Raw genomic sequence first — 17965 nt, forward strand, 5'->3', positions numbered from 1 at the left:
GAAACAACTGTGAAGGCCATCTAGTTCAACTTCTTTTATTAGTTAACTGCTGAGAAAACAGGCCCAGAGAGAATAAGCAACTTGCTTAGAAATGGTACTAAAAACTGAGTTTGTTTCCTGATTCCTTTCAGCATTCTTTTCACTAACATTGGACCAAAAAGCATCTACTTCATGCAATGCAACATACATATACTGCACGTGTATTTCATTGGTGTTGGTGGTGAGGGACACAATGACTTAGATGAGAGTGACCTGTAGTTGTTATTATTACCCTAGTTCTGATAAAAAATAAGGTAGCAAAGTATTTGGGCACCTATAATTAAAACATTGTAATACTGGTACATGATAAGATAGATAGATCAATGGAACGGAATAGAAAGTTCAGAAATAGACTCAAATCAGTGGGAAAAAATATTGTGACAACTGGATATGTACTTCACACCACATCAGAATAAACACCAAACATTTAAATATATAATATAAAATACTGAATTATTCAAATATTAGAAGAAAATATGAGTGAATTACTTTATAATCTGAAGAGGGATAAGCCTTCTTAGCTGAGACTAAAAATAAAAATCCAATGATATAAATTTTTTAAATGTTCAAAAAACCCAACCCCACCATAATAAGGCCAAAGACAATGGTAAACTGGAGAGAAAAATCAGTGGCTTAAAACAAATGGCTAGTATTTCTGAAGTCAAAATTAAAAAAACTCCTAAATATGGGGGTCCCCACAATAGAAAAAATGTGAGAAACATAAAAGATAGTCACAGAAGAAAAAATTTAAATTGTCCTTACAAACATATAAAGATATACAACTTTCCTCAAAATAAGAGATACATTTTAAATGTACACTGGATACTATTACCTATCAGATTTATATAAATAAAAGTCTAACAACAAAGTCTACCATGAGGCTCAACAGAACTAGACACCCTGATACATTGTTGGTGGGACTGCAAAACAGTAGTCTATAAAGAGGAATTTGGCAGTACCCAAAAAATTCCAAATGCATTTACCCTTCTTACCCAGCAATCCTACTTCTACAGACCTTTTTAAAAGATCCACTGGATGATGTATGAAATTATTTAGTTGCAAAGGTATTCACTGTGGCATTATTTGTAATATCAAAAATCTGGAAACACCTCAGATGTCCATCAATAGGGGACTGATTGAATAAACCATGGTACACTTCCAAATGGAATACTATGAATCATGAAATGAATGTGAAAGATTCCTATATACTGATATGGAGTGATCTTCAAGATATATTATCAAAGAAAAAAGATGTGTAAGTATATGTTTAGTGTGCAACCTTTTATATAAGCAGGGGGATAACAACATAATACACACATATTTTTGTATGTTTGCAAAAAGAAATACTGTTCAGATACTACCAAAAGCTAATAAAAATAGTCACCAAAAGGAGAAGGAAGGGTTAGGGTGGAGAGGACAGACAAACAAGGTTTGTCTGACTATACCTTGCTAGAAAGTTTTGACTTAGGAGTCTTTAAAAATTGGTAACTAGTAAAACAAATGAACCTAATATAAAGTTGGTGATATAAACACATAGAGAAAACAGCTATTTCAAGTTGCACTAGAACACAGAACTGATTACACATCCTTGGTGAAATATGTTCTAAAAACAAACAGAGCTGCAAAGATTTCTTAAACTTTATTCAGTAGTCTATAATCTAATTTTCTGTAGCAATATGGGTATTATTTTGAAACTATTGTAGGATGATACAAATAAGCAATTATATTAATGCTGTTAGGAACCATTTATAGGAAATATGGGGAGAGACAAACAAATTAAATCTTCACAAGAAAGCAAACAGATAAATCCAGATGAGAGACACTAGTGAACAAGTGATTGAGTTTTGGCAACATACCAGTGGCATGGGGATAACAGGGGTGGGGAGGTGGGAGAAGAGACTGATCCACTTGGATTTTGACCTGGTAATTTCTATCTTGTCAGTTCTTCCATGCTTTTAAAATCCTTTATTCAGTACTCTGTTGTTTTTAGCAGGAAATTCAATATGAATAGCTCACTATAATACCAAACAGAGAGAGTACCATAACTTTTACTCAAATAGGCACAACAAACGTTATCAACTTAAGAAATAAAGATAAACTAGGTTTCCAAACTGTTGATTAACATGGAATAGTTGTTCCCACAGCAGGTGATTTATTACACTTTTCACAATGTTGGGGTAATATATCCTAGGACAGTGTGTTACACAAAAGAATATGTAAGTGAATTTATTGCTTAGTCTAGAATATAATAGTTGCCTTAAAGAGCTGTAATTCTTGACTTGACAGAATTACCTAAAATGTAATGTGTCTAAGTAATATCTAAAATAAATTGTAACAAATATTTAAGCCCATAAAAATTATTTTTTGGAGTAACAGTAATGTACTATTAATTTTTTATAGAATTTCTAAAAGCACAAGATAAGGACAGATTATTACAGTTTAAATACATTAAAAATTTCCCTTTTTTTCTTTTTGAGAATTTTACAATAATCTTTGAATAATAGGAAGCAACTTGGTATGTCCTCAAACCTGAAATGAGAAACACTGCCACTGCTATTACGTTGGAATTTTCTATCATACACAGCAGAACCTAATCTCAATAAAGCCTAAACCCAAATTTACTTGAATTCATTAGTTAATGAAATAACATGTTTCTTTAAAACAAAAGTACTGATAAGTATAATGAAACTGGATAGCTCTTTATTTACTTGCATGTTGATGTAATGAGACTTCCTAAAATTAAAAGATTTAAATTTACTCTCATTCATATCCCTTGAAGTGTAAGAGCATATACATGAGCTGAAATAGAAGAAATCTAAATGTCAAAACAATAATTCTCTATTTCCACAATAATATTGCTTAGTGTATTATTTTTAACACATTACTTTTAAGTCATAAGATTGATGACTGGTTTCTGAAATCCATTGAAAGAATCTTAATAAGAGACCAAGGCTGAATCCTCAAAGTAAAGTGGTAATAAAGCACCTAATCAATAATAAATTTCTAACACTACAGACTTTTTACAACGTAGATACTTCTTGAGGAACATTAATTTTATACAAAAGGTGACTCCTAGAGGATAGTTTCTTTTCTAAGAAAATACACTTCAAATTCTAATGCAAAAAATTATCTTTGAGGTACAAATCTGTGGTAAAATAATGGCAAATGTAACTTAGAGAAAAACAAAGGATTCAGTAACTAGACATAACGAGAATTTTCTTAGACCTAATATGTTAATAATTGCTGGTTTTAAATGGTAGCAATTTGGTACTGAAAATGCCAAGACTCTATCTGCTTTCTTTTCTAAGGTGAATAGAAATTCTGGAAATTAGATTTGAGTTTTAACAGATTATTTACACAGTCAGTCCACTAAAGAGAAGAACAGAAGCTATCCTAAATCTGGTCTCATTTTATAAAACTCATGAACAAAGTTTTCCTTTTTACCTTATTTCATGCAATTTAAAAACTATAAATTGCTTTCTCAGTAAGAAAAAATGTTAAACATTCTAAAGAAATAGCCTAAAATTGATGCTGTTATTTTTAAAACATAACAAATGGTCATTCCTATATATATGTCTCTGAAGAAAGCAATACTCCCACTCACTAAACAAAGTAAGTTTCTTGAAGAAAAGAAAACTTAATAAATAAATAAATCCTAACCAAAGAAATAAAATTAACCACATTTATTTTACCACGTTAAAAGTAGTAAGATGCTCATTTAAAAATGTAGCCTTCTCAGGAGTACAACACAGAGAAGACAAATAGTGATTCTACAGCATCTTACTATGCTGAGGGACAGTGACTATAATGGGGTATGTGGTGGGGACTTGATAATGGGGAGAGTCTAGTAACCATAATGTTGCTCATGTAATTGTACATTAATTATACCAAAAACAAACAAATAAAAACATAGTCTTCTCAAAACCCAAAAAGCAAATAACCCAATTAAAAAATGGGCAGAGGATATGAACAGACAGTTCTCCAAAGAAGAAATTCAGATGGCCAACAGTACATGAAAAGATGCTCTACATCACTAATGATCAGAGAAATGCAAATTAAAACCACAATGAGATATCACCTCACACCAGTTAGGATGGCCAACATCCAAAAGACAAACAACAACAAATGCTGGCTAGGATGTGGAGAAAGGGGAACCCTCCTACACTGCTAGTGGGAATGTAAATTAGTTCAACTATTGTAGAAATCAGTACGGAGGTTCCTCAAAAACTAAAAATAGAAATACTATTTGACCCAGGAATTCCACTCTTAGGAATTTACCTTAAGAAAACAGGATTACAGATTCAAAAAGACATATGCACCCCTATGTTTATCACAGCACTATTTACAATAGCCAAGAAATGGAAGCAACCTAAGTGTCCATCAGTAGATGAATAAAGAAGATGTGGTACATATACACAATGGAATATTATTCAGCCATAAGAAGAAAACAAATCCTACCATTTGCAACAACATGGATGGAGCTGGAGGGTATTATGCTCTGTGAAATAAGCCAGGTGGAGAAAGACAAATGCCAAATGATTTCCCTCATCTGTGGACTGTAACAACAAAGCAAAAACTGAAGGAACAAAACAGCACAGAACCCAAGAATGGACTAACAGTTATATGGAAGGGAAAGGGATTGGGAGGGTGGGTGGGAAGGGGGGGATAAGGGGATATAGGAGTATTATGATTAGCACATATAATATGGGGGGGCACGGGGAAGGCAGTATAGCACAGAGAAGACAAGTAGTGACTCTATAGCATCTTACTACACTGATGGACAATGACTGTAATGGGGTATGTGGGGGAGACTTGATAATAGGGGGGGAATGTAGTAACCACAATGTTGCTCATGTGAAACCTGAGCATAAGATTGTATATCAATGATATCTTAATAAAAAAAAAAATGTAGCCTCATTTGGATGCAGTCTGGGTCAAATGATCCTTTGCATCAGAAAGATAAAGATAAAATAATCATATTTCAGTACTTCTGTACTTCCCAAAAAGGAAAATGAACATTTAAGTGGTTGATAAAATTGAAAAGCTGATTATACATAGTTATCACCATATTGAGGGAGTACATAAAAATCAAACAGATTGAATTACTTTATTTTAAAAAGTGACATGAGAATTGTACCATTTTAGAAGAACATAAAGGCAGGGATTAAGTAAGTGTCTTAAAAAACCATCCACAAGGAAGGTCAAATTCATTTTCAGTATTTTTCAACATGTTAGAAGAATGAAGAGTAGAGGCATTTAAAAGAACAACAGATTCTTCATGAGGCAAATGTTAAAATGTGGAGTCTAAGCTCAGACAAATACAGAGATGAGTAAGGGCCAGGTCTAATGTGCTGAGGTACTCCATCCTACAGCAAATCTGAGATATATAGGTACAGTCAATGGTATACCTTAAAAAATTTTTTTTGGTCCATTTTGTTGCATGTGCACCTCTCGCAATAAATTTGAGTCAGCACCAATGACAGCTCTGCAGTTCTCCTCTGTGGTACTGATCAGGTGGTTGCAGAGCTCCGGCTCACAGTGACACAATGCAGCTGAGCAGGCAAGCAGAGCCCACAGCTAGAAGCGGTTCCCACTCTCCAGAACAAGGCGACCTCTAAGCTTAAGTTTCCCGGAGAAAATGAGATGCTGATGTTGAAGACAACCCTATGGTAAGCTATCATTTAAATCAGTAAAAGATCGACTTCAGGATTTTTTTCCTTTCTCCTTTCTTTAATGAAAAAGTCAATGTTAGGTTTGAAAATATATTCAATAGCAAGTGCATGCACCAGAAATTTGCTGCAGTGTCAGTTGAGGGGTTTCTTTTTAATGTTAATATTCATTCACTTTGTAAATGTACACATTATTTTCCTTTAGAATTGGCACTGAAATATACAGAAAAAAATCATTTCACAAAATGTGAGGTTTAAAAGTATAATGATACTGGTCTGGAATTTTCAAGTGCCTTAAAATATTTTGCAAGGACATATTTATCCTAAAAAGACAAAGATGAATTTCAAAGTACTGTTTCAGTATCTAAATAAAATCTCACCCTATACACACACACATACTATTACATTACTGCAGAGATTAAAAAAAAAAAAAAACAAAACAGAGACCCGACAGCCATTTTTTCCTATCTGAGTAAGAAAGAATATTATAAAAAATAGAAATAGCTTAAAATACTGACTGACTGCAGAGAATGTCATTTGATAATATTAAGTAAGGCTCTGGGAAGATAAATAAGAAAACTATGATAAAAGAAGGGAGAAAATGAAGGAGAAATTACAGGAGTAGGGGGAGAGAGTCTCTCTATCACATAGCCTCAGTTGGAGGATTAAGCATTTGGACTATAAATGAAGGGGAGCTTTGTTAGTTTAATCACTGGAACAATAATAAAAGGACTCAACAACAATGAGGTTTATTGAAAATTTTGCCTAATGCTAACTGACCCATGCAGATGCCTAATTGTATTTGCATATTAAAAGAAGGGTGTATCTGTTTGTTTTCAGGCTTTGATGGAATATCAGATATTGAAAATGTCTCCCAGCCTGTTCATCCTTCTGTTTCTCACACCTGGTATTTTATGCATTTGTCCTCTCCAATGTACATGCACAGAGAGGCACAGGCATGTGGACTGTTCAGGCAGAAACTTGACTACATTACCATCTGGACTGCAAGAGAATATTATCCATTTAAATCTGTCTTATAATCACTTCACTGATCTGCATAACCAGTTAACCCAATATACCAATCTGAGGACCCTGGACATTTCAAACAACAGGCTTGAAAGCCTGCCTGCTCAGTTACCTCGGTCTCTCTGGAATATGTCTGCTGCTAACAACAACATTAAGCTGCTTGACAAATCTGATACTGCTTACCAGTGGAACCTTATATATCTGGATGTTTCTAAGAATATGCTGGAAAAGGTTGTCCTCATTAAAAATACACTAAGAAGTCTTGAGGTTCTCAATCTCAGTAATAACAAACTTTGGACAGTTCCAACCAACATGCCCTCCAAACTACACGTCGTTGACCTGTCTAACAATTCCTTGACACAAATCCTTCCAGGAACATTAATAAACCTGAAAAATCTCACACATCTTTACCTGCACAATAATAAGTTCACATTCATTCCAGATCAAGCTTTTGACCAACTCTTTCAGTTGCAAGAGATAACCCTTTACAATAACAGGTGGTCATGTGACCATGAACAAAACATTACTTACTTATTGAAGTGGATGATGGAAACAAAAGCCCATGTGATAGGGACTCCCTGTTCTAGGCAAATATCATCTTTGAAGGAACATAACATATACCCCACACCTTCTGGATTTACCTCAAGCTTGCTAACTGTAAATGGGATGCAGACAGTGGACACCATTAACTCTCTGAACATGGTAACTCAATCCAAAGTGACCAGAATTCCCAAACAATATCAAACAAAGGAAACAACGTTTGGTGCCACTCTAAGCAAAGACACCACCTTTCCTAGCACTGACAAGGCTTTTGTGCCCTATCCAGAAGATACATCCATAGAAACGATCAATTCACATGAAGCAGCAGCTGCAACTCTAACTATTCATCTCCAAGATGGAATGGTTACAAACACAAGCCTCACTAGCTCAATAAAATCATCCCCAACACCCATGACCCTAAGTATTACTAGTGGCATGCCGAGTAACTTCTCTGAGAGGCCTCAACAAAGCACAACTCTTAACTTACGGAGGGAAGAGACAACCACAAATGTAAAGACCACTCATTTGCTTTCTGTGGCAAGTGCTTGGAAAGTAAATGCTTCATTTCTCTTAATGCTCAATGCTGTGGTCATGCTGGCTGGCTGAGGGTCTGCATTTTCTGAAACTAATGAAAGAACTCCTCCCTGATGTATAGCTGGGAAAATACACCCCTAACCAGTGATTCAAGCTATATTAAATATTCAAGAAAGCCAGTCTTACATTTCTGACTCTGATGTAAATGAAGTAACTTGTCTTAAATAAAAGAAGTGCACAATGTCTTGGTACTTGCTGCTATCTTACCGTCTTAATTAAGTAAAACTAATGAGTTCCTTCTTTTTAAATGAAATGCTTTCTTTTTAAGGCTTCAATTTATTGCGCAAAACATAAAGCATCTAAACTTTAATATGTATTTTATGTATGTTTACACTGTCAAACATCTGGGAAAAAAAAATAAAAGGTCTATGCTCATAACTGTGTCATTCAGCATTCTAGTTGTACCAACTTTACTTTGTAGAATCAAAATGACCTACCCATTTTGTTCTGGGTGCACTGATATATGCTTTATGGCAAATGAAATGTTGGAGGTATTCAAGGATTTTGGATACACTAAAGTAAGACTGTGGTTGCCACCCTGTGAATGGTTAGGCCACATCATTATTTTACACACAAGCCATAATTGTTTTAAATCTAAATGATGTCCTGCTTCTGAGGAACTCTTGGCTACTTTACAGATTATATAATGGACAAAAGCTCTTCAAAAAGCTAGGACACTAGGCTTTGCATTTTAATAAGGAACATTTACTGGCTTTGTTTTTTGAATTTAAGAAAACTATTAAAAACATAGTGAAAAGTTTAGTTTTAAGACTTATTGAAAGAACAGTTTTAATGCTTATCTAACAAACCACATATTAATGGACATTTTAAATATTTACAAAATTTAAAGCCTTCTATGTGGAGGAGAGGGAAATTTATCTTTTACATTCCACATGTCAGAATCTGACTTACCTAAATTAAAAATAAGGTTAGTTTCAGGATAAAACATGGGGGTCTAACAAACATAGGCAGTACTAAAGGAGGGAGAGGTTGAAAAAAGGGAAAAGAGAATGGGAAGTTGGGATTCATTTGGTGCTACAACCATGTGATGAACCCCATGAAACAGACAACAGGACTAGGGCTAGGCATTAACAGGTCTTGATGCTCCTAATCAAACCAACCTGGGACTCCAACCAGAAGAAAACTGAGAATTTTCTACAAATATAAAAGTAAGCCACCTTAGGAATTAGAGATAAACATAATAGCCAAAAGTCAGAAAGAGAAGCCCTGAAATAAGGCCAGATTGAAATGCAGACAGCATAACTGAGATAGGTGGGCCACAAATGAGTTATTTAATTTGTGAGACATAAGGAAGAACTTATTTCAAGCTTTCCTAGAGTTGTGAAAAGTCCAGAAGGAAATTTTTATGCTCTTTGCTAAGAAATTTTAAAATTAAGACAGACCTCTTTCCTGGTTTGGGAAATTAAGCAGAGAGAGAAAAAAGTAACAACCTTCTAATGTGCTCTTTTTTTCTTTTTAAGGAACCGGGCTTATGGAAAGATTACAATAAAGCAATTCCTGTCCAATGCTGACTAGTACAGTGGTCCTTGAACAGGCTTTCTGCCCCAGCAAACCTAATTGGGCCACTATGTCAAGGAATTTCACCATGAAGTAAAGGGATTATTTGGAAAAGTCCCCTAAATGATTTTAAAATGCATTACTTTTCCAAATGGGCAAGCTGTTCTCCCTGTCTCCCAATTACTGATAGAGTGTCTTTACCATCAATGAGAGAGGATAATTGCTTAGATATACTGTACCATACACTTGTATCTTTTTAAAAAATTAACACAGGTACTGAGTTTTCATAAAAAATAGGTTTCTAAGATTTAACTGTCTTTCACCCTGAGGGTGCCAAAAATTCAATGTTGTCTTTGAAATCCTATGAGGAGAAATCAGAAGAAAGTGAAATTATGAATTATAGCACTAGCAGCCTATGGATTATGCCAATCTTACTGACATACCTACAAAATGCAGAGGAAAAATTCAGTGAATTTACAAGTACAACACATGTCAACCACAGATTCTCAGTCCTTAGGAAGAACTATTATCTACCTTAAAGTGATTAGACAGATTTCCTTCTAAGGAAATTGTGATCTTATCATTATTAATGGAGGAAGGCTCATTATCTGCCACTAAGAACTACAGTATTACTGGGCTCCCAAAACACTTCAAAATGCATAAGTCCTCTCAAGCTCATAAGATATATATCTGTCTCTCCACCCCCAAGGCTTGCTTCTATTTTACAGATAATTTTTGTTTCTTAGCAGTCAGGAGGATCCATATAAGTGCACAAACACAAAAACAAATGCAACACAGGATAACGCAGCCATGAAGAGTGTGTGCCCTAGTATCAGAGGCTCTAGGTCTAAATCCTGTCTCTGCCACTTCTTAGCTATACAACCCTGGACAAGTTACTACTGCTCTAAGTCACAGTTACCTCGAATTTATTCACAGTGTTTTTCTCTGAGCAGTAAATGATACAATTCACATAAAGCATTATAACAGTGCGTTGGACCCCATATTCTATATTCAGGAACGTTGCTGCTGTTGTTAGGATTATTCTTATTATGTGTGATTGTCCAAGCCCAATGCTTAGAGAAATTCTCATAAAAGGAAACATCCCAGCTCTATAACCTAAGAGCAAGAGAATGAAAGGGTGTTTGCTTCAGTCTCTGTTCCTCCACCCTTTAGAATTCGGGTCCAGATATTAGTGGAATAGGTACCCAGAAGAAAGAGAAACATTCAGTTATCACAGCAGAATGAGAAGATGCCTTCTATGGCTAACTTAAAAGATCATAAATATGTGCTGCTCAATAATCTTTCATAATGATGCTCTGAAGCAATACCAAATTCTTTTAACTGACACCCAAAATGTCAGGCAAAAGTCAACCTAAAATCTTTTAAAAGATTATTCTTAATTAAATACATTTTCAGAACCAGATAAGGAATGATACCATATATTGCAAACTAAAAGCCAACATTATACTTAACAGTGCAGTTATTTCTATTAAAATCAGAATCCAAACAATCTTTTACAGAAACGACAGATAAAATTACAGGGAAATAAGAAAAAAATAATTATTAACAGGTGAAATAGCTGTCTATCCAAAGCATACCTCAAGAACATCTTAAGAAGAGTACCTTCAAGTAAATAACAAAATAAATATGGAAACATTAATGTTTTTCTCATATGCTGGCAACATGTAATTAGAAAATAACAGAAAAAAGATACTATTCATGACAGTAACAACCAAAACATACAATGCTAAGAGATAACATTCACATGAAATGTGCAGGACAAAAGCTTTGAAATATTAATGAGAGGTATAAATCAAGACTTGATGGAGATGAGAAACAAAGGTCTATTAACTTATTCTTCCACTCAATAAATATAATTCAGCACCTGGAGTGTACCCGGCACCAAGGCCACGTACAGGAGATACACCCTGATTGGCACTGGAAAGATGTGACTGTTTCCAGTATAGCTCATGGACTAAGGCAATGCTGGCAACATTCCAAGGAGGTTCTTTTTGGAACATCACATAAAACACTTAAGTTCATCTGGAAAAAATAACAGGCAAGAATAGAAAAAGGAAGAAATAGTAAAGGTTTCTTAGTCTTTCTCAAGAGGGAAAATCAGCTTAATAATTAAGACAGAATGACAGTGGCATAAAAATAGAAAGGAAGATCACCACAGTATATTTAAGAATTCTCTGTGTCTCCTTCCATTTCCTCACAGGGTGTTATAAGAAAAAAATGAGCTAATACATATAAACTGCCTAGATCAGTGCCCACCATAGAGTGTGTTCTCAAACACTGTTAACTTTAGAAGCAAAAATCACAAATCAAAGGGGGAGGGAAAGATTCACTAAACAATGCTGGGAAAATCAGAGAACAGTCCAACTTAACACTCACTTCATGTTATAAACCTACACAGCAAACTAAGAAAGATAACATTAAAAACAGGAACTCTTAAAACCAGCAGAATTTTAAAATTTATACAAATCTGTGTGGAACGCTTTTAAAGAAAATTAAAGAAAAAAATGACAAACAGATCAGCAGATTTCTCTACACAAAACCCCCCAACTTCTCTATACTGAGGAAATGAGCCTGTTAAAAAGGGAATGCCATGAAGGAGATTGTTAATCAAATGCTCATAAAATTGATAAGGAAATATACTTAGATTCCCCAATGGTAAATGGGCAAAGGACACATAAACAGAACATTTAAAAGATAGGAAGCATGGGGGTTGTTAAGTATATGGGAGTATGACCAACCATATAATAATCAAGAAATAAACCCAAAATGTGGTATCATCCTCATTATTAAATCATCAAGCAATTTTTTAAAGAGATAATAAAAAATCAATGGTAGGAAAGACAATGAAATAGCTGCATTCACTCACATAGCGGTATAACTCTTTCAGACCACAAATAGCAAATGTGATGAGAAAACAGTCATTCTGAGTTTCTGCCTAGGCATTTCACAGTAGGACAACTCTGTATACACCCAGAGTCTGGACATTTAGATAAGGATCCAAGTTTAGGACTCCCACCACAAACCCACCATAAGTTCCTGTTTTGCTTTTCCTGGGGCACCTTTAAAGTAACCTCTTAGTGAAAAGTTAGAGATCACCACCAAAACCACTTTGGGAGGTGCTTACACCTGGGCTCTATCTCCTGCTCACTTGTGACCTGGGACAGAGGCCTGCCTTTCCCCTGGCTCACTACAAACTACCCCCACCCCCGACTCTGTTGCCCACATTTCTAGGATCCATAAGTAATAAATCTTATGACTTACTTCCTTTGTTTGAGTATACTGAAATAGCCATCAGTCAAAATGACGCTGGGGTTTTCACTTCCCTGAAGTGGGAGCTCGGATGCAAAGGAAGCTACCTACCAACCCGTGTGGGTGGCCTGTGCCTCCTCATTCAGCAGGTCATAATCTGCATGGTCTCAATTTAATGCACCAGCTGTGGGCCTCCAAACACAAGGAGTGAGAAATCTAAATTTTTTAACCCTTAACCTAGCAAATTCCTGTTAAATCACAGCATTCTAACAGCAAAAAAAATGGAAATGATGCAAAATATCTACCATTAGGAAATTTGTTAAGTAAATGATGATTCAATGACCAGAATATGATTCATCCAATAAAAATATTTCTGAAGAGACTTTTTAAGTTTGAAATGTGGAAAATGCAAAGACAAGAAAGAAAGGCAAAAATTATAGGATGTAAACATGTCATAGAACTACGTATAAAAACAACAAAAAAGAGAAATATAACAAAATGTTAATACTGTATACCAAGGGTGTCTTATTATCTGCTTTGCCTTTGAAAAATGCAAGAGATCTAAGAAAAGAACTATTAAAAGAGCTGTGCAAGGGATCTGAGCTGAGCAGGAAAACAAGAAAGTAACAAGATTCAAAATGAACTGTGAATAGGTAGGGTGGTCAAGAATCTAGAGGCTATGATGAAATAAAGATCAGAGACAGAGAAGCACAATCAGAATTCTTAGACATGCATATACAGGCATATCTCATTTTTCTGCACTTCACTTTACTGTGCTTTGCAGTTACTGAGTTCTTAAAAATTGAAGGCTATGGCAACACTGCATTGAACAATTCAAAGGGCACCATTTTTCCCAACAGCACTTGCTCACTTTGTGTCTCTGTGTCACACTTTAATAATTCCCACAATATTTCAAATTCTTTCATTATTATTGCATTTCTCATGGTGAGCTGTGATCAGGGATCTCTGATGTTAGTATTGTAATGTTCTGGGGCACCATGAACCATGCCCATATAAGATGGCAAACTTAATAAATGTCATGTATGGTTTGACCACTTCAGTGACCTGCTGTTCCTCATCTCTTTCCCTCTCCTTCAGCTTCCTTATTCCCTGAAACAATCATATTGAAATCAGGCCACTTAATAACCCTACAATGGCCTCTAAGTGTTCAAGTAAAAATAGTCACATGCATCTCTCACTTTAAATAAAAAACTAGAAATGATTTAAGTTTAGTGAAGAAGGCATGTTGAAAGCCGAGACAGCCCAAAAGCTAAGCCTCTTGTACCAGCCAGACAAGTTGCGAATACAAAGGAAAAGTTCTTGAAGAAGTGCTTCTCCAGTGAGCACCTGAATTATAAGAAAATAGAGCAGCCTTATTGCTGATATAGAGAAAGTTTTAGTGGTCTGGTTAGATCAAAGGCACAACATTCCCTTAACCCAAAGCTTAATCACGAGCAAGGTCCTAACTCTCTTCAATTCTGTGAAGGCTGAGAATGGTGAGCAAGCTGCAGAAGAAAAGTCTAAAGCTAGCAGAGGTTGGTACATGAGGCTTAAGGAAAGAAACCATCTCTGTAACATACAAGGTGAGGCAGGGCCCTTAAGAATTATGCTAACTCTACTTTGCTATGCTCTGTAAATGGAAAAACACAGCCTGGATGACAACACATCTGTTTACACATGGTTTACCGAAAATGTTAAACCTACAGTTGATATCTACTACTCAGAAAAAGATTCCTTTCAAAAAATATTACAGCTCATTGACAATGCTCCTGGTCACCCAAGAGCTCTGATGGAGATGTGCAGTGAGATTAATGTTATTTTCATGCCTACTAACACAGCATCCATTATGCAGCCCACAGATCAAGAGTAATTTCAACTTCAAGTTTTATTATTTAAGAAATATACTTTGTAAGGTGATAGGTGCTATACAGTCTTTTAACAGATCTGGGAAAAGTAAAACTGAAAACTTTCTGGAAAGGATTCACCATTATAGATGCCATTAAGAACATTTGGGTTCATGGCAAGAGGTCAAAACATCAACATTAACAGGAGTTTGGAAGAAGTTGATTCCAACTTGCATGGAGACTTTGAGGAGCAAGTAGCTGCAGATGTGGTAGGAATAGCAAGGCCCTAACTCTCTTAAATTTTAATGGAATTAGAAGTGAAGCCTGAAGATGAGATTGAATTGCTATAACCTTGTGACAAAACTTGAACGGATAAAGAGTTGCTTTTTATGGATTCATGAGATGGAATCTACTCCTGAGGAAGATGCTGCAAAGACTGTTGAAATGAGAACAAAGGATTTGGAATATTCCATAAACTTAGTTGATAAGGCAGCAGCAGGGTTTGAAAGAATTTTGAAAGGATCTACTGTGGGTAAAATGCTACAAACACCACTGCACATTACAGAGAAATCATTCATGAAAGGAAGAGTCAATTGATGCAACAAACTTGGTTGTTTTCTTATTTTAAGAAATTGCCAGAGCTATCCCAGGCTTCAGCAACCTCCACCTTGATCAGCCAGCAATCAACCTCAAGGCAAGACCCACCACCAGTAAAAAGATTATTACTCACTGAAAGCTCAGATGATGGTTAGCATTTTTTTAGCAATGAAGTATTTTTAAATTAAGATATGTACATTGTTTCTTCAAACATAATGCTATTGCACACTTAACAGACTATACTACAATATAAACAACTTTTATATGCACTGGGAGACAAAAAATTTCATTTGACTTGCTTTATTGCAGTAGTCTGGAATCAAACCTGCAATATCTCTGAGGTATGTCTGTATGCTGCATTAGTTTATGTTAGCTCTACATGGTCACTGCTGTCAGGATTGCTCCCCAACAAATCTAACCAGACAGTCTTTTCTCTCCTTAAAAAAGAAAATCTAAAAAACCATAAAACCTTCAGTAATTCCCCATGTCTCAGAATAAAATCTATACTCTTAATACAGCTTACTGTATGACTAGGCCCTTGCTTCCCTTTATAGTATCATCTTAAATTTCCCAGCTTCCTCACACTGTACGCTTCAGACAAAATGTCTTTCTGTCCCTCTAATTCACCATGCTCTCTCTCACCACCAAGCTTTCAGAGATGCTGCATGTCCTCTTTGGTACATTCCTTTCCTCCTTCTCCTGGCAAACCTTTATCCATCCTTTTGGTTCCAGTTTAGGTATCACTATCTCCTTAGGAAATTTTTTTTTTACCATCTTGATCTAAATTTATAAATAAAAGAATGAATTAATATAGATCGAAGATGTGACTGCTGGGCTACAAATGACTTACTTAATCAGAGACCACATCAAACCCCCAAGTCTTATTCTACGTATTAATTTCTTCCATTAGGTCAAAGACATAGCTTCACAGTCCAGAGAAAGCAGAAGAAAAGTTAAGAATAGAGGAGGATTTGGCTAGGTTGCTACTTATACAAGAAATTAATTGTGGGTATTAGGGAGTTACTTTTGGAACAGTTCCAGAAAAGATTAATTCTGATACTTGTAAACAATTTAGCACAAGTAGATAGCTCAAGGGAAATCAATCAGGGAAACAGAAACAAAGCCACCTTAATGGTGTTAATGTGTTATAAGCAGATTCAATTGCTTCACACTTTGAAAAGTGTGGTGAGGCATGAGGTTTTTAAGAAGCTCAACTTTAAAGAAATGCCATTTTGGTTAAACAGCCCCAACTCCCTTAAACATATTTAGAAACCAGTTGAGACATAGGTTCAGTACACCCATTTATCTTTCCTATAAACTGTAGCCTGATATTCTGAATTTATTGGAAATTATTGATGAGGTCAAAGCACAGAAATTAAACACATACACAATAAAAACAGCAAAACTATATACTTCTTTTCTGATCAAAACAGTTTAATGTATTTAAAATATTGTGATTTAACAGAAATAGCATTTGTCCCCTACAGCCTGTGCTATCTTGGGCAAGTAAGTAAATATGTCCTCTGGCAAAAATCTAGTTAAAATATGTATTCTATATGGGTACTTTACGGAACAGATTAAATAATGCATATTAAGGCACTTAGGTGCTACATAAATATTTTAAAGATTGCTGCTCTCCCTTGTATAAGAAATTCTTGGGTAATTAACAATATCAGAAATGGAAATGACAGTCCATAATGGTACATAATGCCCTATGTATATAGTTACACTTTAAATAACTAGTTTACAAGGTTTGTTATTCATCTATCCCATGGGAAATAAGATTTAGCAGTAAAATATCAGCTATCTGAATATTTTACATGGGTATCTCAAGGCCAAATATCAAATAAATCTAAAGAAATAATAACAGGAAATGTAGTTTTTCACTTTGTGTTATTTTGTTGCCCATAGTTACACTTCACACAAACAAACTGAACACTTCTGGCAGGCTGAGGGAGTTCAAATGCCTGTCAAATGCTTGCCTCAACAGAAAATAAGCTAAGGTTTAATAGCTTTTCATTGAAAAAGAAAAAAAAAAAACATTGGTAGGGGAAAACAAGGATGCCATACACCACAGTTACCACTGGAAAGGCCTTTGCTTGCCAGCTAAAGCCTCAGCGGCCACCACTCCATCTGACACACTGTGGTATGAGGGCCGCTGGCACACAGCCACAGCCGTTTACCGGTTCTATTACTTACACATCAGATACGCAGCTGTATTTCCTCATACTGATGACAAATAATTTTAAAAAGCAAGTAAATGTTTAAAATAAAAATAATTTCACTTATTTTTAAGTCCTAGTATTTCTTCATTGTAGGGATTTTCTACAATGATTACACAAAAACTTTTTTGCTTTAACAAAATATACTTAGATGAAGTGTTCTAAGTCTCCTGCCTTAAATTCCAAATTAAACAAATAACAGCTGCAGGAGATTAAATATAAACTTAGAGACATACTGTAAAAGGTAGTCTCTGTAAAGCATTAAAATTAATCAAAGAATCAAGGAGTCACCTGTAATTAGTAAAACATCTTCATATATCAATTATGAGTTGACTATAAACCGATTTCAATTTTAAAAATAAATGTCATACATGTGACTTTAAATTTTAAATTTTTGTATTTTTTCTTCAAGGCAGTCATGTTTGAGTCATTAAACTCTTACTCCAATGAGGTTGTCACTAGTCAAAACACCTATGTGATCCCTTCTTTCAAATATTACTATAAGCTCATTTATAAATCATACAAGAAAAACTTCATTTTAAACAAAAAAATTTCAAATATGAACTTTCCTTCCAAATTTAAAAAGAACATGCTTCAGACTTTGACAGCACTTTTAAAATATATTTCCCTAAAATGTGCTCAAAAG

At 35.1% G+C, this 17965-nt stretch overlaps 2 protein-coding genes across 7 annotated transcripts in view; one reads left to right on the forward strand and one right to left on the reverse strand.

Annotated features, from left to right (window-relative positions):
• NF1 (neurofibromin 1) overlaps positions 1-17965 on the reverse strand; it is a 274044-nt gene that overhangs the window by 61048 nt on the left and 195031 nt on the right. The window lies entirely within an intron of this gene.
• OMG (oligodendrocyte myelin glycoprotein) lies at positions 5561-8246 on the forward strand. The gene is made up of 2 exons (XM_017661386.3): positions 5561-5708; positions 6549-8246. Exons 1-2 carry the CDS (start codon positions 5706-5708, stop codon positions 7878-7880), a joined length of 1335 nt encoding a protein of 444 aa, XP_017516875.1. The 5' UTR covers positions 5561-5705; the 3' UTR covers positions 7881-8246.

This window comes from Manis javanica, chromosome 4, assembly GCF_040802235.1.
Source record: "Manis javanica isolate MJ-LG chromosome 4, MJ_LKY, whole genome shotgun sequence".
Classification (NCBI taxonomy): Eukaryota; Metazoa; Chordata; class Mammalia; order Pholidota; family Manidae; genus Manis; species Manis javanica.